The 25394-nt window shown below is 40.8% G+C and overlaps 1 protein-coding gene across 1 annotated transcript; it reads left to right on the forward strand.

The window, feature by feature from the left end:
• Nucleotides 1-975: 975 nt before the first annotated feature.
• Trmt9b (tRNA methyltransferase 9B (putative)) lies at nucleotides 976-16736 on the forward strand. The gene is made up of 3 exons (XM_051182284.1): nucleotides 976-1129; nucleotides 9715-9888; nucleotides 15489-16736. The coding sequence occupies exons 1-3, from the start codon at nucleotides 976-978 to the stop codon at nucleotides 16487-16489; spliced, it is 1329 nt and encodes a 442-aa protein (XP_051038241.1). The 3' UTR covers nucleotides 16490-16736.
• Nucleotides 16737-25394: the final 8658 nt, after the last annotated feature.

The following is a 25394-nucleotide window of genomic DNA, read 5'->3' on the forward strand; positions in this document are numbered from 1 at the left end:
GTAGAATAAAAGAACAAGTACCCAGTAGCAAGGACCTAGCTGCTGTTCTTGTACCTTTCTTGTCCTTTATGCTAGCCCTTATCTTTCCTGGAGGAGGGGAGGCCTATGGTAGGGAAAGTTCAGGATCTACCCGGCCCCTGTTTACCTGGAATGGGAAGTGAACCTGAAGAGATGAGTTGAGGTCAGACCATAGAGGGCATTGCAAGGCCTCCTGAGTCATAAGAACATAACTGGACAACTACAAAGACCTTTGAAGATGCCCAAGCTGGGAAACAACATGACTGGGTGAATATTTCAACTAAGTAGATTTAAGCTTTTTAAATAAATAAATAAATGAAGTTCCAGGAAATCTGTTGGCTGACTGTTGAAATAACTTGGGTCAAGAGATATTTATTCAAGAAGAACCAGCATACACAGAAAAATTATTGGAATCCAAGTACATTAAAAGGGTAGAATTCATGAAGTGTCCCCACACAGTGTGTGTGTGTGTGTGTGTGTGTGTGTGTGTGTGTGTAGGCCAGAGATTGTCCTCAGTTGTCATTCCTCAGATGCTATCCTTGCCACTTGCTAGTTAGGCTAGGTTGATGGGCTAGGGAGCCCTCAAGGGTCTGAGCATCTCCATCTTCATACTCTACCAAGTGAGCCATCTCCCTAACTTCATGTGGCTTCTTGTTTGGAGTGGTAGCTTACTGTTACAAAATTTAAAAAAAGAAAAATCTACCTAGCATTACATAGGACTTCTTTCAAATGAAACCATTCCATACTAATGTTGGCCATGCTTCCAAAATGAAGAATTGATTCTGTGTAGAAACTTAACTATGATTAAACTATCCCCAAACCATTGGTTTCTGAGAGGGGGAAGTGAGCAGATGAACACTAGCCACTTACTAATTTTATGATGATGATCCTGAGGCTCCAGTGAAGGTTTCATTAGTCTCTTATCTGCCTACCTCTGTTGGCCCTGCTTTACCTAGGATGGATCCTGAAGCTGTCCAGCTGGAGAAGCAGCATGTGCACGATGTGTATGAGAACACTGCCCCCTACTTCAGTGACCTGCAGAGCAAAGCCTGGCCAAGAGTCCGCCAGTTCCTGCAGGACCAGAAGCCTGGCAGCCTCATCGCTGACATTGGTACCCAAACTTTTGTTTTGCTATGTGTGGTCTGATGTGTACCCAGTTGCACTTATCCTTGTCATTCATATCTCATTTTCATTCTAACAAGAAATGGGATGCTGTGTTAGCAGCAGGCTAGTCTCTAGAACATTTACTTTATAGCAAAAATTCTTATCATCACAAGTCATCAAGCAGGAGACATCCCCAACCTATATTCCCAGAAAGCAATGATCTATTCTGGGCCTTTATGCACATCCTCCATTAAAATCAAACATCACAGATGGAATAAAAAAGGATGGAAATGATGCGACATTAGCTGTTTTCAATTTAGAAACTTTCACATATGTAAGGTGTGTTTTGGATACTTGCCTCATTTTGAGGTGTCCCATCTATGTCTATGAAAGAGACAGACTCACGAGATCATGAATGAAGTCTTACACCCTTACACCCCGATAAGTCCCTCCCCTTATTTGCAGGCATCAAATTGTTAGGGCATTATCTTTAATTGGGTAGTGCTTCCATAATCACTGATTTACCTGAAGGACCTCAGCTTAGCATCTCTCTGAACTGAGAAGTGGTAAGCCACAACTTAGTTTAAGACTAAGATTTAAGGTGTGGTTGGATTTCTACTTCCCACTAACTCTGCTTTCCAGGAATCACAAGCTTGCTGTGCCCAAAAGAATCTTAAGTCTGTAGTTACTCATTCTTAGCCTAAGTTGACAGCACCCTTAACATTGATGGGAGAAACTGCTGTGTGGACAGAGCATTTGACAGAGGATATATTGACAAAGGGTGTGAGGAGTTCCGTCTGGGAAGAAGTACATGCCATACTGAACACCAACTCACTGTATGGCTCAGTTTTTAGCTGTGAGTGTCTGCTTCTTCTTCCATTAGCTACTGGATGAAGGCTCTATTATGCTATATAAGGTAGTCATCAATCTCATTATTGGGGAGGGCATCAAAGGTGGCCTCTCCACTACTGCCTACATTCTTAGTTGGGGTCATCTTTGTGGATCTCTGTACATTTCCCTAGTGCCAGATTTCTCTTTAAACCTATGCTGGCTCCCTCTATTATGGTTACTCTTTTCTTGCTCTCCACTATTCCTACCCTGATTCAGTCTTCCTGGTCCCTCTTGTTTTCCTCCCTGCTTCTCTTCTCCCCTTCTTTTTCTTATCCCCCCCCCATGCTCCCAATTTATTTGTTCATGGGCTCTTGTCCCTTTCCCCTTCTTCAGGGGACCATGCATTTCTCTCTTAGGGTCCTCCTTGTTTCCTAGTTTCTCTGGAGGTGTGAATTGTAGGCTGACAATCCTTTGTTCTATGTCTAATATACATATATGAGTGAGTACATACCATGCTTGAAGACAGAAATTAAAGAAGATACCAGAAAATGGAAAGATCTCCCATGCTCTTGGACAGGTAGATTCAACGTGGTAAAAATGGCAATCTTGCAAAAAAAACAATCTACACATTCAATGCAATCCCCATCAAAGTACTGGCACAATTCTTCACAGACCTTGAAAGAATACTCAACTTTATATGGAAAACCAAAAATTACAGGACAGCCAAAACAACCCTGTACAATAAAGAACTTCTGGAGGCATCATTATCCCTGGCTTCAAGCCCCATTATAGAGCTATAGTCCTGAAAACAGCTTGGTATTGGCACTAAAATAGACAGGTAGACCAATGGAATCGAATTGAAAATCCAGATATTAAGCCACACACCTACGAACACCTGATTTTTGACAAAGAAGCTAAAATTATACAATGGAAAAAAGAAAGTTTTTTCAACAAATGGTGCTGGCATAATTGGATGCTGACTTTTAGAAGACTTCGGATAGATCCATACCTATCACCATTCATAAAACTTAAGTTCAAATGGATCAAAGACCTCAACATAAATCCAACCCACACTGAACCTCTTAGAAGAGAAAGTGGAAGGTACCCTTGAATGAATTGCTACAGGAGACAACTTCATGAACGTAACTCCAGCAGCACAGACACTGAGATTGACAATTAATAAATGGGACCTCCTAAAACTGAGAGGCTTCTGTAAGGCAAAGGACACAGTCAACAAGACAAAGTGGCAGCTCACAGAATTGGAAAAGATCTTCACCAACCCCACATCTGACAGAGGGCTGATCTCCAAAATATACAAAGAACTCAAGAAACTAGTCAACAAAACACCAAAAAATCCAATTAAAAAGTGGGATACAGAACTAAATAGAGAATTATCAATGGAGGAATCTAAAATGGCTGAAAGACACTTAAGAAAGTGCTCAACATCCTTAGCCATCAGGGAAATGCAAATCAAAACAACTCTGAGATACTATCTTGCTCCTGCCAGGATGGCTAAAATTAGAAACACCAATGAGGACTCATGCTGGAGAGGATGTGGAGAAAGGGGAACACTCCTCCACTGCTGGTGGGAGTGCACACTTGTGCTGTACTGCCACTTTGGAGATCAGTATGGCGGTTTCTCAGGACAATGGGAAGCAGTCTACCTCAGGATCTAGCAATTCCATTCTTGGGCATATACTTTCATATAACAAGGACAGATATTCAACATAGCAGCATTGTTTGTAACATCCAGAACCTGGAAGCAACCTAGATACCTCCCAACCAAAGAACTGACAGAAAAAATGTGGTACATTTACACAATTGAGTACTACTCAGTGGGGGGTGAGGGGCAATGGAATCTTTAAATTCGCATGCAAATGGATGGAACTAGAAGAAACCATCCTGAGTAAGGTAACCCAGTCACAGTAAGGATGTCTTGCTCACTGTATATTTCTGATTTGTTAACATCCAATCCTCAGTCAATGCATTATACTCATGCCTGAACAAAGCATTGTCTTACATATTCTGCCCACAGACACCATATCTATCCATGAACTACCTATGAACACAATAATGCTTAAGGGAGGAGGGGCACATCTTAAAAAGTAAACACTTAAAAAGTAAACTGTGAGGAAGTTGCCAATTACACCTCTGTTTGCCATGACTTGTGACTGATGCGGGAACAGTGTGCAAGAAAAGAATTAGGCACATTCTGTTTCTGGGCAGTTTAGCGGAAGAGAGGAAGGTGTGGTTTTTATAAATGTTTACAAAGCTGGCAGGTTTACTCCCAGAAAAGTGTGGTTGGCATCAGATCAGGGGGTCAGCATGAACCTGGGTGGGTACCAGAGATTTCGGTTCAAAAGTTCGCCTGTCATAAGCCTGATACATGGATGGCTCAGTAGGGCCTGACAACTCATTTTAAGTGTCCAGAACCAATTACTCCACTTTGATTTTCTTTGCTGACAATAATATGAAAACTACAATAACTCAGACATTTTTGTTGCTATATAGTGTATATACCTAGATGACCATGCAAGTGGTATGAAGGCTGACTTTAGGGCTAAGAATCAAGTTTAGCAGATAGAAGAGCAGAGGATACAGAATCAGTAGTGTACAAAGGCTGTACTAATAACTTTGATCCCATAAAATTTAAAAGGTTTTAAGAAAATCTAGTTGAATATATAAAGTCTAAAGATCAGAAAGCAAACTAAGTAATATATCCACAACACTTCTAATAGAAATGTACAGAAATGTAATTCACAGGGCTGGAGAGGTGGCTCAGAGGTTAAGAGTACTCACTGTTCTTCCAGAGGTCCTGAGTTCAATTCCCAGCAACTACGTGGCGGCTCCCAATCATCTGTAATGAGATCTGGTGCCCTCTTCTGACCTGCAGGGTAACATGCAGGCAGAACACTGTATACATAATAAATAAATAAATCCTTAAGAGAGAGAGAGAGATGTGATTCACATGTACAGTGACTTTGTGCAGGTGACAATTCAAAACAAATTGTTGGGATGCTGGAGGAATATGCTAATGTGACTCTCACCGTGACCCTGTCCACAGCCAGAGTATGGGAGAAAGAAATTTTTCTTACTCTATGGCACACTTTTCAAAGTTAGCATAAAGTCCCAAATCCTGTCCTTTGTGGCATGCATGAGCACAGAAGACCATATGCTGAGTGAAATGAGTCAGACAAAGCAAGACAAAGGCTACATTATGATCTCAATTGGATATGAGACCTAAAAATGTTGAATTCACAAAAATGAAGTTTAGAGAAGTAGAACAGGGATGTGGGGGGATTCTGGGGATGAAGCAAGTGGTGATATGTTGGTTAAGGGATGCCCAGGTTTCATTAGACAAGAGAAATAAATCCAAAGATGAAAAAGAAAACTACCAGCAGGCTCCAAGACAAATGGTGAAAGGGTATAAACAAACGAGTGCATAAAGTTGGAGAATCAAGGTGTGCTTTAAAATATTTGACTAGATGTTGGATTGTGTACTGTACAACCATCTGTGTATCAAGAAAGAGAAATCCAACAACTCACATACCCAGAGACACAAGGCTCTTACAGTCACACATAGTAGTTCAAGATTGCATAGCAAACTGGTAGGAAGGGATGTGCTGGAAGGGTTTCTTTCATTGAGTGTTCTTGGAACTAAACCCATATATGTAAATTACTTCTCAAATATTTTAAAGCATGCCACTTTGAATATATAGTATCCAGGCTAATGGTACCACATTAACAAACAAAATTCCCCTGTATTTTTTGATACCATAAATATAGGATGAATGATAGTCTCTGAATCCTCCTGTACAAACCACTAACTATATCTGTGGTAAAGGCGTTTTTGCACATTTGGATTCTTTAAATAATATGTGATTTATGTATTTAAAGAAGTCGGTAAACAACAATGCTAGATTAGAAAATACAGGGAACGTTTTTAAATTAATATTGAATTAAAGGAGAAATAATGTTGTTCTGACAAGGAAAGTTCTATTTTACTGTGCCGGATTTAGCTGATAAATGGGAAGGCTGGTCAGGAAGGGAAGAACTACGTTGGTAAAAAGGTAGAAAATTGAAAGATGGGCACTTTCTCCAGAACCAGGCCTCCTAGCTAGGGGTTGTCAGCCTGAGGCTTTTACAGGAATGCTGATGAAGCCATACAGCTATAATTTTAGGGTGGTCGGCTTTTTTCTGATCCATAGGCTGCTGTTATCTGTAGATCATTGAGTAAATGATCTCTGTAAATCTGAACAAAAGTTTTTAATTAGAAAGCTATGACCCATCCTCTAGTTCAATTTAGCCCCCTGGGAATAGCTAATTCTCAGCTAATTGTTAGGATAATATGGGCAATGTATATGGTGTGTCTGAATGAAAAACCTTCACTTTGTATGATATATCCTAATAAAAATTAAAATCAAGTTGTTGGGATATAGAAAGTGTGTCTCCCCTACCCTCTAGGTCCCCCTCACACACCACCACCCACATACACCCCACAGGAAGAAAGATGATCATGTTTCCTCAACATAGAAGAAGACTGAAAAACTGCTTTCACATCCCCTGTTTTACACGGTCTGGAGAAGTGATCTATGATAGCTGTACTCATGGCTTGAATGGGTGAGTTTAATAAGTCTGTAGCAAGCAAAAGTACAAGTACAATAGCTAGACAGGAGAGGCAGGTAGATAGCCAAACATTTTCAAATCAGTTTACAACATCCAGCAGAGAACATCATCAAATCGTGTTTACAACATACAGCAGAGGGGTTGTGGTGAAAGAATGTCTCTATATAGCCGAGATGGCCTGAAGCCGCCAACTCCCTGTCTCAGCTGAGATTACAGGTGTCTGCTCCCATACCATTCAGGGCAGAGATTAAGGAAACATAGAGAACAGCATAAATGATCAGAGTGTCAGTGCTTCAACAGGACATCCTGGAAGCACTACAACCAACCCACATGGTTATGCAGTGTACCCAGAATGGGCAGGTCCATTGTATGTCTATTGCATGCAGTATGGAGGGCCGTGTGTGAATTGAAGACATTACCCAGATTCATTCATAAAGTAAAAGAAAGACCAGCAAGATTCTGCTCATAATTAACTGCAGAAATAACTGCCCTAATAGCACTAAAAATGGTATTTTTGTGTACAAAAGAGATTCTTTGATAATTAAGATTCCTCTTGCCTTTTATCTCTCAGCAATCTCAGATTCAATGGTTGTCTTTCATTTGCTAAATAAAAGTTAAGAACACCATCCCCATATGGCTAGACTATGCTTGACCAATGACAGAGCTCCTCAACTCTGGACTCAAGAAATGAGTCTGAAAATGTGGGGACCTGGGTTCAATTCCAAGCACAAAAAGCAAGCAGTATTTTTCTAACGAGCCTAAGAAAAATATTCATTTTTGTTATTTTCATCAAATATTCACCCATCTTGACCTAAAAGGTCTTGATGAGCTGGGGCCATGCTGTTATCTTCTGTAGACACTTTGTGGCACAGAGTACAAAACTGAGAAGATAGTGAATACACAGACACTCTCTGGAGTCTCGCTTCAGTCCTGGGCATGGGTATCGTTAATGAGCTTTTGCAAGGGATTGTTCATTTGATTTTATTTTTAAAAATTTATTTTTTATTTTACATACCAATCCTAGTTCCACCTCCCTCCCCCTCTCTCACCCACACCTCCCCATCTCCACTCCTCAGAGGTGGTAAGGCCTTCCTTAGGGAGTCAACAAAGTCTGGCATACCAAGTTGAGGCAGGATCAATCCCCTCCCTCTGTACCAAGGCTGATCAAGGTATCCCATCCTAGGATATTGGCTCCAAAAAGCTATTTCATGTACCTGGGATAGGTCCTGATGCCTCTGGCAGAGCCCTCTCCTCAACAGACCAAGTCACCTAATGTCACCCATATTCAATGGGTCTAGTGGGTCCCATGCAGGTTCCCTAGCTGTCAGTCCATAGTCCATGATCTCTCACTATCTTAGGGCAGCTGTCTCTGTGGTTTTCCCCATCACCGGGAGCATGACTGGTATGGACTAGGGTTTGCCATGGTATCATGAACACTCAGGATACATCCGAGATCATGGGAAGACTGGTTTGGTGATGGACCTGACTTCCTCACGATGTGAACACACTCTCCTTGCCAGCATCTCAGAGTGTGCACTTAGAAATGAACAATTGCATCATCAAAGCGATTCTACCAGAAATGAGGGCGGAAAGAGTGGACAGTACCAGAGTGCTAGGCACTAAGAGAAAAGACTGAGCCTCCTTGCTGTCGATGGTTTTCTGAATAGTCCACTATGTGTCATGGTTTATGAAAATGTTCCTAACAGAATCTTTGAAGAGATTTTCCCTTTCTTTTCTCTAAATGCATATCTTAGGCCAATGAAGGAAGAAATGAATTTTCAAGAGATTTATTAAAATAGGGCCATCATTTTTAACACAGGCAGGACTTCATCTTTGAAATGTAATATGATTTATATTTTCCCTGTGTCTGTCTTCAAATAACAACCACTTTTATTCATAAGCATTAGGAACTGTGGCTGTTTGATCTAAAATGAGAATCTAATCTCAGCCATTTATATTGAAATAATAGCATTGGAAGGCTTATTATTTTATTCCCTTCCCCTCCACTGTCACATCAAGGAACCCTCACTTTGTTTTTCTTGTCTCCTCATCTTGAAAACAATGTATTAAGGAAGAGTCATTAAAGACTATCCCTGACATTATTCAGAAGCAGTGAAACTTTACATTTTAATATTGAATATTGATATTTTGGGGCTGCAGAAAAATCTCAAAGTAAGAAATGCCAGTGGATACAAAATCAGCTCACTTGATTGCTTCAAATGCCTCTGACAAGGGCCTAGAGGATGAATTCCAGACTGAAGGTCATACTAGCAGCCAGATGCAGTGGCATGTGCCTAGCATACCAACTTCTTGGAAGACTGAAATGGGAAAACTCATTTGAACCCAGGAATTCAGCCTGAACAATACAGTGAGACCCACTCTCATAAAAGAACTTGATGGCAGGTTCTAGGAGATAGTTTTTTGTTTGTTTGTTTGTTTTGTTTTGTTGTTATTGTTTTTAAGATAATCTGTCATTCATGTTACTCTATATCATACTATAAGATTTGATTGGCCTCAGTCTTTGACTGTGTACTTGAGCCTCTGCCACTAGGAAAAGAATGTCAAAATGGTCTCCTTTTTAAACTCTTTGTTAGCACTATGGACTGACCTAACAGAAATTCCTGTACCTGGCATTAACCTGAAAACATGTGAAAAGATGCTACTTTCTTTTTCAATTGCATTCATATATTTAAAACCACATTTGATTGTATATATCATACTACTTCTAGATGTTGAAAAGTCATTAGCAGTAGTTTGTTTAACACAGTTCAGAAATCAGTAAGACCCATTGGAGTGGATATTTGACACAGCATGTACACACAAAGTGAAGTACATACATCAAGGTAAGGAAACCGACTGCTCACTGTCGACCTCAGTTTCTTGATGTTGGAGCTTGTGTTTCCCAGGGACAGGCCAGTTTGTGTGATTGGAGTATGCTGATGTGTTGAGCCCCATGGGCACTGCCTCAATAAATATTCCATGCATATTGCCTCTTTTTTCCCTATGAAATTATGTAAGTATTTGCTGAAGTGTTGTCTTGGTCATTTAATAGAAATTTTCTGTAGCTGTTATAGGACAAATTATCTTGCATTTTCCAGTAAAGACAGTCATGCAATACAGGCTTTTCTCTTACAGGTTGTGGAACTGGAAAGTATCTAAAAGTGAATAGCCAAGTACATACCCTGGGCTGTGACTACTGTGGGCCTCTGGTAGAGATTGCCCGGAATAGAGGGTGTGAAGTCATGGTATGTGACAACCTTAATCTCCCCTTTAGGGACCAGGGCTTCGATGCTATCATCTCCATAGGAGGTAAGGCAGCCAGGCCACAATCACACTTTGCCATGAAAAACCAGTCAGGCCAATCACATGACTCAATGCCTGTTCTTTGTAGAAGTCTATGCAATGCATTTTACCTAATTTGTATGTTCTACTGCATGACATATTTGATGCTTGCCTAATACATTTATGAGATATATGTTGTCTTAATTTTAAACCTTCTGGTTTGTTCCCATTTCTTTTACTATCTGCATAAACAATGTTAGGGCTTTTACTCACTGAAAATATGCTTATCTATATTGAAATCAGACCAGATTATCCTGACATAAAGCAGAGTATTCAGGTCTCATATTACTGAAAGTAACAGGTTACAACAGTGCCCTTTGTTAACAGAAAACTCCAGAACTAAGCACCCCTTGGACAGGTGTGTCACTCACAGGTATTCAAGTTCCTGGAAAAGACAGGTCCTACCTGGTCCCAGATTGCATTGTTTTATCACATCTTTGTGTTCCTAATTCTAGATGTTGATGAGTCTGTCTTCCCAGTAATCTCAATGCCAGAGCAAACAAAATAACAGCAATAACATACCATGCCTGAAACATGCACACATATATGAACTCCCTTTACCCAGTGCTCTTTCCATGCATGAGTTGGTTATACTTCAGGTATGTGGTATGAAGACCTGTATTAAAGGAACCCTCTAGCTGGAACATTGTGTTGTATAAATTTATTCTCAGCAATTGGGAGACAGAAGCAGGTAGATCTCTGATGTACATAGTGAGTTCTAGGACATCCAAGGTTACACAGTAAGACCTTGTCTCAAAACAAACAAACAAAAAAAGAAAGAAAATAAAAGAATCTTCTGTTAAGCTCTTTATAGTGTTAAAAATCTTTTACAAAGTGAATTGCTTGACTTGACACAGTTTTTAAAATTAACCTTTTGATGGAACAAACTTTCCAAAGCAAGGTGATCTTATGGAAGCTGACTACCATTCATGACTTAAAAGATACAGAATAATACTACTTATACCTTCCTGAACTAGATGAGAGATTGTCAGGTCTCCTCAGGTGGGGGAACTGTATCTTTGTATAGTGGGAAGATTCAGGCTTGGGTGTCTGTAACCCTGAAGCTATAAACTCTGTAAACATGATCAGGAATAGTAAAAGGTGATTGCCATAGGAACCTCTCCTGTTTGGTCTTTCTTCCTGCTCTTGAAACTATTTGGTCCATTGTAAGCATCAGTCTATGCAGGCTGCTACAATAAAACATTATGGACTGCTGTGTTTTAAAACAATAGACTTTTATCTCTGACATCAAAGAACCACCAGAGCCAGTTCCTTAAGAGGACTGGCAGACTGGTGACTCCATCTTTTCTTCTACTTCCTGATTCCCCATATGGCAGAGGTTGAATATCAAGCCTGCTGGCCTCTTATGATGGCACTAATCCAACCATACAGGAGGACATCTGAGCCTAGTGACTTCCCCAAGTCCAGCTTCCTGTGACATAGTCTGGGTTGAAGTGACACAGACATAACAAACCTTTTTTTTTTTTTTTTTTTTTTTTTTTTACCCAAACAATGCCATGCTGTGCTAGAATCTTTAGCTGGGAAAGGTTTGTATTTGGTCCTTTCCCAAAGAACTAGGAATTAAAGAGAGTTTAGGAAGGGATGAAACTTGGCTCTCTTTCTGTTCATGTTGGTTATCAACTCCATGAGGCTATCTGAGTGCAGCTCAGCTACTATGGGGGAGAGGAGCATGCTGATAGCCTTTCCATTTTTGAGAGATGCTCCTGTTTCTTCTAGAACTCTCCCCTGTTCTCAGCTTAAAGGCTATTCCTTTCCCTCACAGAAAGTGGAGCATGCTACTCTCTCATTTGTGACCCTCCCACAGCTTATGTTAGAATTGTCCAAGGCCCTCCTGAATGTATGAAAACTGATGGTGGGAATGGGTTAGCTGTTACAAGAGAGAGATGTGAGCAGCCGTTTTCCTAGGAGAGGCATTGATTATAATTTACCTAGTCTTTGGCATTCTGTTAGAGTCACAGAATTGTACTACCACACACTTTCAATTAAAAATGCTCCCTTGATAGACACGATGGCACATATCTATAATCCCAGCCCTGTGCAGGCTGAGGCAAGAGCATCATGAGTTTGAAGTCAACCTGGAGTACACAGAGAAGTGCTGACTCAAATAAACCAAACAAAAATAGCCCTTTAAGTGGAAAAGCCAAACATACTTTTGGGAACTATAGCTATGAGGTAACATGATAAGGTTATTTTCAGTCATATTTCACATATAGAATAACACTGTGAGAAATTTCAAGACTTTTACATTCACATATATTTATTCCCTATTTTGAATTGCATATTTGGCATTTCTTGTTTGTCTTGAAATGAAGACATATTTTTTTCTTTCCTTATTTTCTTCCTTTTGGAGTCTCAGTAACAGAGCGACAACTGTCATTCTTGGCTAAACACCCCATTGTGGTTCCCTGGCAGATTCGAAATAGAAACACATGTCCTGCCTTTAGAGCAGCTCAGCAAACAGTCTGGAAGAATCCAGCAACATAAACTGGTGTAAATCAACTACCCACTTTACACCAATTCTGAAGTAGAACTCTAACTCCTCTCCGTGACATTGAGCTATGTCTGGCAACATTCTGGGGGACTCACAAGTGGACAGGTGTATGCATGCTTTGTCAAGTGGATACCTCTCCCACAACAAGAATGATTTAGCTCCAAATGTCAGTGACACTAATGTTTTAAAACCTGCTTGCTGCTAAATCCCTAAATTCTGAGTGCTTAGCAAGACCTACGCACTTGCAAAGTTAAAGAACAGTAAGTCATAGAAGATGTGACAGGGTGTTAAAGGAAATCTGCTGTCAACATTTGCTTCTGTAATCCAAAAGTTGGATTCAAGTTATTTTTGTAGGCTCCCCACAGGGAAATTGCTATATATATATATATATATATATATATATATATATATATATGGAATGCATATATGCAATATTATTTTTGCATGTAAGCTGTGGTTATGATTAACAAACAAAAATATTCTTTTAATTATTTTTAAATTGTCAGCAAAGTTTCTCAGCAATGACATTTCTGACAGATTTCACTATAATGACACCACAGTGTTTTCTAACAGAATATGTATTCCTGTGTATATATCACATGTATGTATGGGTGTGTATATAGCACATGTATGCACATGTGTGCATATAACACCTTTTTCCTCCAAACCATTTGGCTTAGAGCTGTAGAGATGGCTCAGCTGCTAAGAACACTTGGTACTCTTACAGAAGACCCAGGTTTGGTTCCCATAACCCAGGTTGGGAAGGCACAACTGCATACTCCAGTACCAGAGGATCCAACACCATTTTAGCCTCCATAGGCAATGCATACACATGGTACATATGCATAAGTAAAAATAAATACTTGTTTTAAAAGCTGTTATCCACTCCCTGTTAAATATAAATTTAAAACATTAAGAGTCATTTTTCTGCATACAATTATAATTAAAATTGAATTCTTCTGTATTTATCAATAAATGAATGAAGACTTTGTTTCATACATAATACAAACAAACACCCTTTGAAACTGGGTAGAATCCTGGAAAATTGAAGACCTATTAGTCTATTCCAAAGAGAGATTTATTGTATGTAAACGGTTCTGTTTTAATGTTTCCTGGACCCCTCTTTGGGCTTTATAAAGTCAGTTCACCAGGAGCTGTGTCCTGTCTCCATAACTGTGAATAGCAGCTTACAACTGTTGCTTACTCCAGTTCCAAAGGATCCAATGCCCCCTCCTGGCCACTGCACAAACATGGTGTACATACATACTCACAAGCAAATCACCCAAGCACACACTCACAAAATAATAAAAATAAAAAAGATAGAAAATAATATAAATTGTATTGCTGAGTGATCTCTCTGAATGTGTGTGTGTGTGTGTGTGTGTGTATACATACATACATTATATATATCAGACTTTCTCTTTAGATACTCACTGCATCTCTGTGACAGGCAAGCCTCAGATATCTCTAGTTTAAAATCATTGCTAACAGCTAAATGGTGCTAGCACAAAGAGGGCAGTTTCAGCCACACTCTGCTAGTGCTGGCCACATCAGAAGAGGGAGTCCCTCGGCTTTGCTTGCAGCCAGTCTCCTCCCTGATCAATGTAACAGGTCCTGTTTCAAAGACAAGAGAGTGTTTCCTCTTCACACAGTGCTTGTTTTAAACCCCTCCAGGATCTCATAGACTAACACTTCCCTACATTTTCTGGTGAAAATATGCCTAATAAAACTGTGGGTGCAGGTCAGTGGTAGAGTGTCTGCCTTTCATGCTGTCTCCCAGGTTCCTTACTTACCTAGCACAGCACAATAGCTATTGCTAATAATAATATGCACCCACAATAACACACATACATGTAAGTGAAAGATGGATTCTACTTAGAAAATGCTTGACTTTGCAGTGATTAAAAGTAAAACAATAACTTACAAATCAGTTTTATAAAGCCCACACAATTGCTATTATCTTTAAGAAATGCTAAGTAAGCGTTTGAATTTGTGTTTACCTGGCTTCTCTTTGCATTATCTAACTAAAGAAAAACATTTAGCAGGGCGTTGGTGGCACACGCCTTTAATCTCAGAACTTGGGAGGCAGAGACAGGCAGAGCTCTGTGAGTTTGAGACCAGCCTGGTCTACAGAATGGGTTCCAGGACAAGCTCCAAAGCAATACAGAGAAACCCTGTATCAAAAAAAGTTAACCCTTTGCTATATCATATTTGCTTTATTAATATTACTAATACCAATGATTTATTGCTGCTCATCCTTTGTTTTTATGGAAATACCAGTTATTCAGTAAAACGGTGAATTATAGACTCCACCAGAGAATACTGCCTCATTTAATGTCCCTTCCATAATTCAGTAGCTCACATTGGTTATCCTTATTTGTCCAATTATCAAATCCCATGGGTTTTGGAGCTGAAGAGAGCTTGCACATATCTTTAAGTTTCTTACTGGAATTGAAGAAACTATTCAATTCTATAGAATTTGCCCAAGCCAAAAACAGTGTCTCTCTGAAAGCCAGAATGCCTTAGTTAGGGTTTCCATTGCTGTGATGAAACACCATGACCCAAGAGCAAGTTGGGGAGGAAAGTGTTTATTTGGGCTTACACTGAAGGAAGTCAGGACAGGAACTCAAGTAAAGCAGGACCCAAGAAGCAGGAGCTGATGCAGAGGCTGTAGAGGAATGTTTGCTTCCCCTGGCTTGCTCAGCCCACTTTCTTATAAAACCCGGGACCAGCGGCCCAGCGATGGCACCACTCACCACGGGCTGGGCCCTCCCCCATTGATCACTAATTGAGAAAATGCCTTACAGCTGGATCTCATCTAGGCAGTTCCTCAGCTGAGGCTCCTTCCTCTCTGATGACTCTAGCTTGTGTGAAGTTGATGCACAAAACCAGCCAGTACACAGACCCATGTTTCTCCAGTTTACCAAGACAAGGCTCACTCTAGGTCAGAACTGCATCATTTCTCTGTGGAAATGTTTCACTATGTGTGCGTTTATGCATATAAAGTATGCTCAGTGAGATCTAAGTTTTGTTTTGTTCTGTTTTTCTTTTTCAGTCATCCATCATTTTTCCACGAAACAAAGAAGAATTAGAGCGATAAAGGAAATGGCCAGGGTCTTAGCTCCTGGAGGCCAACTGATGATTTACGTTTGGGCAATGGAACAGAAGAACCGACACTTCGAGAAGCAGGATGTGCTTGTGCCCTGGAACCGCGCACTCTGTTCCGGGTTGCCTTCGGAATCCCACCAGTCCTGGGAGCGTCCCATGAGCCAAGGCTACCAGAGTCCTGGCTCTGCATGCGGCTGTGCAGTGTGTTTTAAGGGCAGATGCGATTCCAAGCGGTCCCACAGCATGGACTATGGGCCGGCAGTGGCAAGAACCTGCTGTGAAGATATTTCAAAGGAAGACGAGGAAGAGAACGGATTGTATAACAATTTTGGAAAATCTTTTCGCTCCTGGTTTTTCTCCAGGTCTTTGGATGAATCTACCCTGAGGAAGCAAATTGAAAGAGCCAGACCCATGAAAATCACAGAGGGTTGGGCCAACAGCACTGTGTCCCGTCAGCCTTCCAGACATGCTAGCTTAGACTTCCATCCCCAGGAGCCATTTTCAGGGAAAGAACCAAACTTCGATGAGGTGTTCGTAGACGCATCTTCTCAAAGATACGTGGGCTGCCTGGGAGCACCAGGCACTTCAGAGAATTTCAGTGGACTGGAGGGAGGAGAGGGTAGGAGGGAGGGCAGCGATTTTCTGGACACCACTGATGCCAGAGGCAGTGTGTATGCAGGCCATACCAGTGATCCTTCTGCCAGAAAAATGTTAAGGAGAGTTTCTGCATTCAATTCTACAGATTCCAAACCAGGAGATCCAAGCTACGCGAAGGAACAGCGGGATGCTCCAGATTTCAGGGCCTTCATGCGCTACTACCACGTATTCCGGGAAGGTGAGCTGTCTGGACTGCTGCAGGAGAGTGTGTCCGAGCTGCAGGTTCTGAGTGCTGGCAATGACCATGGCAACTGGTGCATCATAGCAGAGAAAAGAGGGAGCTGGGAATAATTGCATCACTCGGGGCAGAGGCTTCTGAGGTGTGCCCCCCCCTCCCGCCCGTCATCGGTCCATTGGGGCTGATGTGGGCACCCAAATCAGCATCCTGTTTCATTGTTTTCAAATCCAGGTACGAGATGGTCCTTGGGCATTTGGACCTGGTCCTCTGGATAGTTGAGTAAGCACAGAACCTGGGGCTTACTGCATACGCCACAGGATGTGCCTGCTGAAATGTCAATAAAAGGATCTGAGGAAGCAATAGCAATAGCAATAACAAATGTACTTTTATTGCTCCGGGTGAGGAAAATATTATAATACATGTATGTCAAATGTCAGTATTACCTTCGGATTTTTTTAATATTCTGCTGTTAAATATACCTTTGAGAAGCAGTATTTTTATATAGATAAATTTCGTTGGCCCTCAGGCGATTCCTTAGATGTGTGTGACAGTAACAAGGACACCTGTTCAGCTGTGGGTGTGTGTATTGTTGAGGCTTGCGGTGGGGGTGTCTTGTTTCCAGGCTTTGCTTCTTTGTACTTCAAGCCTTCAGAGAAATGGGTACAGTGCAGAGGGACACAAGTATTACCCAGAGTCTCCAAATCACATGCAAATGTCCTTCGGGATGGACACCGTAAATAATACTGTCTTCAGTGTTGCTCCAAAAGTTTTTTAAGGCACTGTTAGCAGAGGGTGTGGCTCAGTGTTTGAGTCAGCAGCTAGCATGTCCAAGAATCAGCATCCATGCACAGATGAAAGAAAAAGAATAAAAACTGTTAGCACGCAGAGCACATTAGATATTATAAGTCTTCTGATGGCATTTTCCCCAAAGGTATTAGAAGTATAAATACCCTACAGAGAAAGTGCCAAAATTGACCAAAGAAATGCTTGTCTGAGATATCTGAGAGTCTAATTATATCAGTTTTCCTTTGACTGTGAGGAGAGATCTGAAAAGTGCCATGTACTTAGGCACATAACTGGGATTTATTGTTGCATGTCTGGGCATTTATACTCTTGAAGGTGACCACAGTAGATTTATTACATCTATGATCTAGACAAAAACTGAAATGTACAGGTTGAATTTTTGGTACTTTATAGATTAGTGGTCAGGCTAGGCGCTGTAAGATTGCCGTTCCTATTTATATGGAGCCATAGGTCTGTTTAATTCTGTGTCATGGATCCCAAGGAACAATTTATGGCATAACTAGAGACTGGACTCGGGAGAAACAAAAATAAGCTGGCCAAGGAATATGGTTCCAGATCACCTTTTAATAAGCAGAAAATCAAATAGTCATTGTACTTTCTGGACCAATATAATGATGGAGATTGAATTAAAATCCAATCTTCATTTTATGTTTTTCCACTACAAAAAATTAACAAAAATCACAATGGATCAAATTTATTTGGTGTTTACCCACTTCAGTGATTTTGCTAAAACTTAACAGAATGAAGCTACTTTTGAAGAAAATTCAAAGATCATCTTAAAGCAGTATTGGGAAATCCCCGAGGCTCTTCGCTCCAAACTCGAATATTCTCACCTTTGTTGTAGAAGCAGTACATGTGACTTGCACTTTTTAAATGCACATTTTATAAGGGGAGCAATGACAATAGACATAAGGGTGAGTCGGAAATTAAAATTTAAGGGAGTGTGCCTTCCACTTTTCAAATTAAGGCATTAAGCTGCAGGTTCAGGTGGCTTCCTGGGACTCCTGGTGACTCCGATCTAGAGATGTACGTGGTTTCCTGCCTCTTAGGTCCGTTGTCACTCCTGTCATCTGGCTAGACATCCATCACTCCTCTCTAGTTGTCACATGCTACTCAGGTGTCATTATATGGAACTCAGTTCATTAGGCTGTGAAAGGATGGCTTACCAGCTAATGTATCTGAGAAAGCTCATAAAAGAAACATACACCCCACTTTGTATTAAAAGGCCTTGGAATTGTTGTTGGGAGAGAAATTTTCATACTGCCTTGACAGAGCTGTGAACACTAATAAGAGCAATCTTGTGCTCTTTGTCTGCAAAGTGCAGGAATTCTATGCATCCAGATGTTTTATAGTGTATAGTCAGCAAAGCTATTGTCTAGGTGACCATTCTTAGGGGATCCTTGTGAAAAGCACCCTTATATTCAATTGTTGCCTCTTGATGATAAAAACCATTGATAGCTCATGTAAATACCTTGATCATTCAAAAGCTTACCCATCTTTATGGCTGTCCTCAGAGAGAAACACAAGCCATACATGAGTATAAATGGGGACAGTGTGTGTCAATCAGCCTTTACCTTCACTCGTGTATAGATTTCACTGACCTGCCAAAGTGATCTGAAAACCTTCTCCACTGCTAATAGACAACATGGTATTTTTTTTTTCTAGTTCCTTGCTGGCATCAACACAGAGTCCTGCTGTCTGACATGGAGGGGGAAGTTCAGGAAAGTTATGAGGTAGAACTAATGGAGCCTCACTGGCTTCCGTGAGGAACTTTGTGTAAGCAGACAAATGTATTAACATAAACAAAAGATGAATCCAAGGTAACATTTTCCTGGCAGCCATGTGACTAGTTAGCTTCTCTGGATTATTAGGCTTCAGAGGGTTTTTGTTATGTTGTTTTATTGTGTTTGCTAATTGGCAAAGTGATGAAATTTGGCCAGTGTGCTGTGGTAACTACAGACTAGCAGCACACAACACTGGCTGTCATATGGATATAATCCTTCCCTCTGACCTCACATCCCCATACTATCCATCACTAATTTCCATTTGTAGCTTTCCCTTCTCCTCCATCCTGGTTCTAGACACCAAAGATTCCTGTGTGTTTGACTGGCCTTCATCTGAGTTGAGAAAACTGAGGATAATTCAGACAGGAAATGATCAAAATGTAAGTCAAGAGCGTGAATGTACTTACATACTATTTGCCATGAACTAATGAACACTGGTGGTTCTTTCAAATACATAGGCTCCCAGAACAAAAAATGGAATTCTAGTAGTGCTTGATATGGGAGTAAATGTCTTAAAAATGAGGTGTGAGAGGCTGGAGGGGTGGCTTAGTGTTTGCTATCCCTGCAGAGGACATGAGATGGGTTCCTAGTACCCATGTTGAGCAGCTCTTAAGTGCCTCTTCAGGACTCAGAGGAAAACTACACTCACATGTGCACAGATCACACACACACACACACACACAGATAGATAGATAGATAGATAGATAGATAGATAGATAGATAGATAGATAGATGGACAGACAGAGAATTAAAACATAAAAAAGCATAAAAATGAATCTCTTTTTTAAAAAAACTTGGCTATGAACACCTGGTTCGGGAATGAGAAGGAAATTGGAGTGGCTACTGACTCTGCAGCTAGACTATGAAGAACAAATTAAGCCAAGCTTCCATTTCCATGAACATAGAAAAATAGGAAATAATAATAGCAGCTTACTATAGTGGCCAACATTTATTATTTTGTTTGTAATTTTTTCCACAGCTCTCTCAGATAAATATACTTATGTTCCCATTTTGCAGATAACATCTAAGGCAGAAAAAAAAAAAACTGTGCTAAGTCATCAGAGTCTACACAGGCAGTAAGAATCACACAGTTAGTTAAAGGCAGAGCTGAGATTCAACCCCAGATGGTCTGGCTCCAACCTGAGTTTCTAACAATAGTTCCCTACATGCCCACTTTCTGGGTCCCAGGATCCATGCTAAGCAGGTAATAGAGTCTTCAAGGCTAACTATGATTGGCCCTGTACAAAGGTATTAAACAGGTTAAGAAAAGACTACACCTCTCTCCCCTGTTTCCTTTTTAAATTTTTTATGTGTGTTTATTTGTGTTTGTGTATCTATGTCTTTGTGTATATGTGTGTGGATATGATGAAGCCAGAAAACAACTTGCCAAGAGTTGGTTCATTCCTCCAAGACCTTCATGGTTGGTGGCAAGCATCTCTACTCCCTGAGTCCTCTCACCAGCCCTGTGTTTTCTTTTTTTCACTTATAATATCTCAATTTAACTTGAAGAAAAAGTCCTTGGTCACAGAACACTCTGATCACTTTTCTACAACTCATCAATCTTCAAAAAAAAAAAAAAAACATGTCTACTTCCTGTTTTATGAATGAAGAAATTGACGACTAACCCAGGGATGTCATCTCTTCCATTTGTTCAGAGTCTTGCAGGGGCCCAGATACAAGTGATGAGAGGCCACCATGTATCTGGGGTCTTGAGTTGCACTTAATATTAGATTTAGTGATCTAAAATTCAAGTGTTCCACAGGAACACCTTTTGTATTTGCTGTATGCCTATGATCATATTATATTTATCGTTTAGTAAAACACAGTATCCAAACTGCTGTTCTGAGATGGAGGTGGTGGCTAGGATCACACATGCATATTAATTAACATGGAGAATGCCTGTATTAAACGCCTACATTTCATTTAACTGAGCTTACCACAGGCCAGTGGCCACCCTCTGACACACTTGCTCTGTAAATGTATTTCCAAAAAGAGCGTGTCCTGTAGGATGAGATATGAACTCATTCAGAAGGCATCCAGGCCCCTAGTAAGCCAAATCATGTTATTTTTCAGACTCATTTCCTACGATTGCACCTGTTTTCTGTTCTGCAATCTGCTATTTTAAACAATAATCTCATTAAAATTACATAATAACAAGTTATTATCCCATCTCTTAAAGGGATCCAATATATTCAGACTTGAAATGCTGTAACTGTAAGCTTTTCTCAAAGACAGATGCACAGTTCTAATTCCATCAATGGGCACAGGAATGCTAACACTGGTTCACTTTGGGAAGGACAGTCCATGGGAATGCAAGGGACTCAGGGGCCCCACCTGGTTATTCAGGTCCTCTGGTTTCATGGCTCAGAAACCAGAACTCTGTTTTAATATAAGAACTTCATCCTCACACCCTCAGTTATATACAAAACTGGGGTGAGAAATTAAAAAGAGCTCTTATCACAGCCAAGTAAGATTGCACACACTTTTAATCCCAGCCCTCGGGAGGCAGAGGCATGTGGATCTCTATGAGTCTGAGGCCAGTCTCGTCTACAGAACAAGTTCCTGGACAGCCAGGGCTGTATAGTAAATCCCTGTCTTGGAGCAAGGGTTAAAGGCAGGGGGAGCTATCATCAATCAAGGACTGAAATCAGTACAAATAGCATTCTGCAGGAAAGAAAAACAGAAGCCTAAGGGAACAATCAAACAGAAAATACGGGCTATGAAGTGTACAGTGTTTTGTTTTGTTTTTAAATGGGGTCACATGCATCTTAGGCTGGCTTTGAACTTGCTATGTACTTGAAGATAACCTTGACCATCTAAATCCTCCTGGTTTATGTGGGTCAGGGGATCCAGTGCAGGATCTGTTGCAAACTAGGCAAGTGCTCTACCCATTGAGATGCATCTCCAGCCCCAAGCAGTATAGTGTCATTTACCTACCCTGAGACCTACAATATACCATGGTAGTAGGAGTGCTCCCCCACAGGTCCTCCCTTCTCTATAAAGGTTCTCCTTCAATTGATTAGAAACAGACAATGGATCACAGTCTGTTACCAGATATCTATCTGGCTAATCTGATGGGCCACTTGGGGGAGCTAATATCCAACTGGGTGCCCAGTTGGGAAAAACATGCTTTGTCTTTCTTTCATCTACAGCTGGGAAAAATAAAGCTGAGTCTGGCCTAATTATTAACTAGACCACATGAAAGCAACTGATTTTCTCCTCATTGGTTATTTATTTGTCTAAGGCTTCTCTCTCCTCATGGAAGAAAAGTGAGTCATAGCAATTCCTCTATAGCAAGTGTTACCAGACACCAAAGTCCCTAGATAAAGTACAGACACACGTATGTTCACTCAGGAGAAAAAGCTATGGAACACAAGCATCTTTCTCACACATCAATCCTAGAACTTCTGCTTAGATGTTCTGTCCATGTATGCTAAAGATTCAAAAGTTTCCCATTTGTTTATCCAGAACATTGGCACTATTTAAGACCCACATGTAAGTGAAAGATCCAAGACACTCTGAATATGTATGCGAATATGTTTCAGGTTCTTCAGATACTCTTAAATATGTATGTAAATATATATGTATATGCAGATTTCTAGACGTCCAGTGTTGGCTGTCATTACCGACCAAGAAAAAGTTCTTGTGCGCACTTGTAGAAAACATTAACTTAGCAATTATAGAAATTCATTTCATTGAGTTGGCTTGGTTTTTGTGGAACATTTAAGATGATTGCTAGATGCTTTCGAACTTCTTTGGTGTTGACATATGTGTTTGTGTCAAAAGTGTAAAGCTCTTTTTCTCCTACAATACAGAGTTATCCCAACTCTTCCCACCCACGCCCCAGAGGAAACTAGCAATAGTTTTAAAGCACAAATTGAGGTAAAACAACATCTTGACTCTTAAAACTTAAAGGTATTTTATTTATCTTAACCAACAATGGCCAGGATCTTCTTGTAACAAATAGCAAAATAGTTTAATTTCTATGCCTGTGATATGCATTTGTTTATGTGTTTGTGTACCCTTTAATAATAGTGCTAGGTAAACAGAATTGTGCTTTTCCTCCTTGAGTGTGTCGTGGCAAGTGATGTTCAGTTCACCCATCCAATGCTCATTATACTTCAACAAAACTGGACAAGTTAGCACTTGAATTCTGTTCTCATTGTCTTGAAGCCAGGTTAACTGTCTAATGATACAAAGTCTTCAATGGGTTAATAAAAAGAATATAATCTACTTTTTAAAAGACATATTTTAAGACTAATAAAGATGTAGTAGACCAACCCAAAGTAACAATGTGTGTATTTTATGTTGCTTGACCTTTGAACTGCTCCATCCCAAGGTTGTCATGACAGTGATGACAGGGATTTGCACTTGGCACCATTATGGCTCCCATGGAGCTCCAAGGAGATGCAATCCAGTACCAACAGTACCTTAGCATCCAGCTGCTTGACAGTCCCTCACCTGTGCTCTCAGAAGGGGCAATCATCCATTGAAAGGGAAAAAAAAGTGGGGTGGGGTAGGGACAGGAACTCGGGGCTGAAGCCTTCAGATGTGTGCTCTGCAGCAAATCAGAAATCTTCCAGATCAAAAACACCTGTCACGCTGATCTTTAGAGGCTGTCACTTCTTCTTTGTGGTCATCTTTCATTATTTGAAGTATTAACTATCAACTTAGCTTAAAAACTCTCTGTTTACCAGGCATATGGCAGGTTTTACAGTTTTCTAGATGGTTAAAACTGGAAGCAAACTTTTAGCTTCAATTTTCCCCGCTCGATTCCCCATACTCTGCTCGTGGGAAAGCAGAGCATTTGAGTCCTAAATTGGCCTGACTCAGTTGAGATGCCAGCCAGGAGAGCAAGGTTTAGACAGGCTCCATAACAAGGAGCACTTTGGGACAGGAGCAGGCCCCACAAGTTGTCTGTCCCACGATCAGAAGGAACCTGACCTGGGGTGGATCCTTCTGCTGCAATGGTAGGTATTTGCTGCAATCAAGAATAGTTATTTGAGAAGTTGATTAGAGTCCCTCTTTTACATAATGACTTAGCATGAGGTGAGTGGGACCAATGCCTGTAAGTGACACAGTGGGCCACATGGGTTCTGTGCAGCATGTGAGACAGCTATCCCTAGCCCAATGTATACGAGGTACTCATTGCCCAAGGCCATAGTCCCCAGATGCAGAAGTTTCTCACCATAAATAGTGTAGTTGCACCCAAAGCTCTACAACCAGACAGTGCAATGAAGACCGCTTGGTAGGTGTGGGGTCCAGTGCCTCACTGCCCTGTTTTACGGAAACAGTGAATTAACATGACTTGCACAGCCCTGCAGGGCAGAGTGCTGGTGTGGATGGAGCATGATCCTTCCCCGCGCACTCCTTAAGTCTTCAGCTTCGAGGGAGAATAAGGTTCTTTCTCACTGTCGTGTTAGGGCTGGAACATGTAGCTGCTTCAAGGAAGGTACAGAAATCCATTTCCTGTTGATTGAACATAGCAATTTAAAAGCTACATCTCTTAAACTTTTTGTTAAACAACCTATAAACAGATTTGACGGGCAAAAGGCTTTTTAGAAAACTTCAAAGACTTAATGAGAGTGAAGTTAGTGAAGTTTATTAATTAATTTATTTATTTGGTTCTTTTGAGACAGGGTTTCTCTGTGTAGCTTTGGAGCCTGTCCTGGAACTACTTCTGTAGACCATGCTGGCCTCAAACTCACAGAGATCCGCCTGCCTCTGCCTCCTGAGTGCTCAGATTAAAGGAGTGTGCCACCAACGCCCAGCTCAAGTTTAGTTCTTGATCTTGGCAAATTAAACGTAGCAGGATGTGGGGCTGAAGAGATGACTCAGATCCCACACCCTCTTCAGGCACCAGGCAGGCACCCATGTGTTGTATATACATACATGCAGGCAAAACTTTCATGCAGTTAGCTAAATAATTTAAAAGAAAAAATTTAAAAAGTAGACATGAATTCACGATAGCCCTTAGAGACACAATGTCATTAGAGGGAAGGCATGGAGTTGGACAATCGTTAAAGGGATCTGGAGAGGCTTTGAGTCTTTTGTTGATGTTGACAATGATACCATTTATTATGGAGGATCTATAGACCAAAAATATTTATGGTACCAACCAACTCATAAAACCTACCTTGAGGGTGAATGTCGTTGATACCCTGTAGAGATGGCAGCTGAGGCTCACAGAGGCTAGACCGCATCTACAGACAGTGAAGGCACTCAGCTGTGTCCTGAGTCATTACTACAAAAAACACAAGATGGTCAGTTTGTGGGCGACAGGGAAAGAAACCCTGAGAGACATGTAGCAGCTTGATTCTTGAGATCTTTGCCCTGCCTGTCGGACACATTTATCTCCTGCATTGCTGGAGAGGCTTTGATGAGGTCTGGACAGGGGCTTCAGAAACACTCTGGGGGCAATGGAAAAAGA

The sequence above is a fragment of the Phodopus roborovskii genome, unplaced genomic scaffold (assembly GCF_943737965.1).
Source record: "Phodopus roborovskii unplaced genomic scaffold, PHOROB, whole genome shotgun sequence".
Lineage (NCBI taxonomy): Eukaryota > Metazoa > Chordata > Mammalia > Rodentia > Cricetidae > Phodopus > Phodopus roborovskii.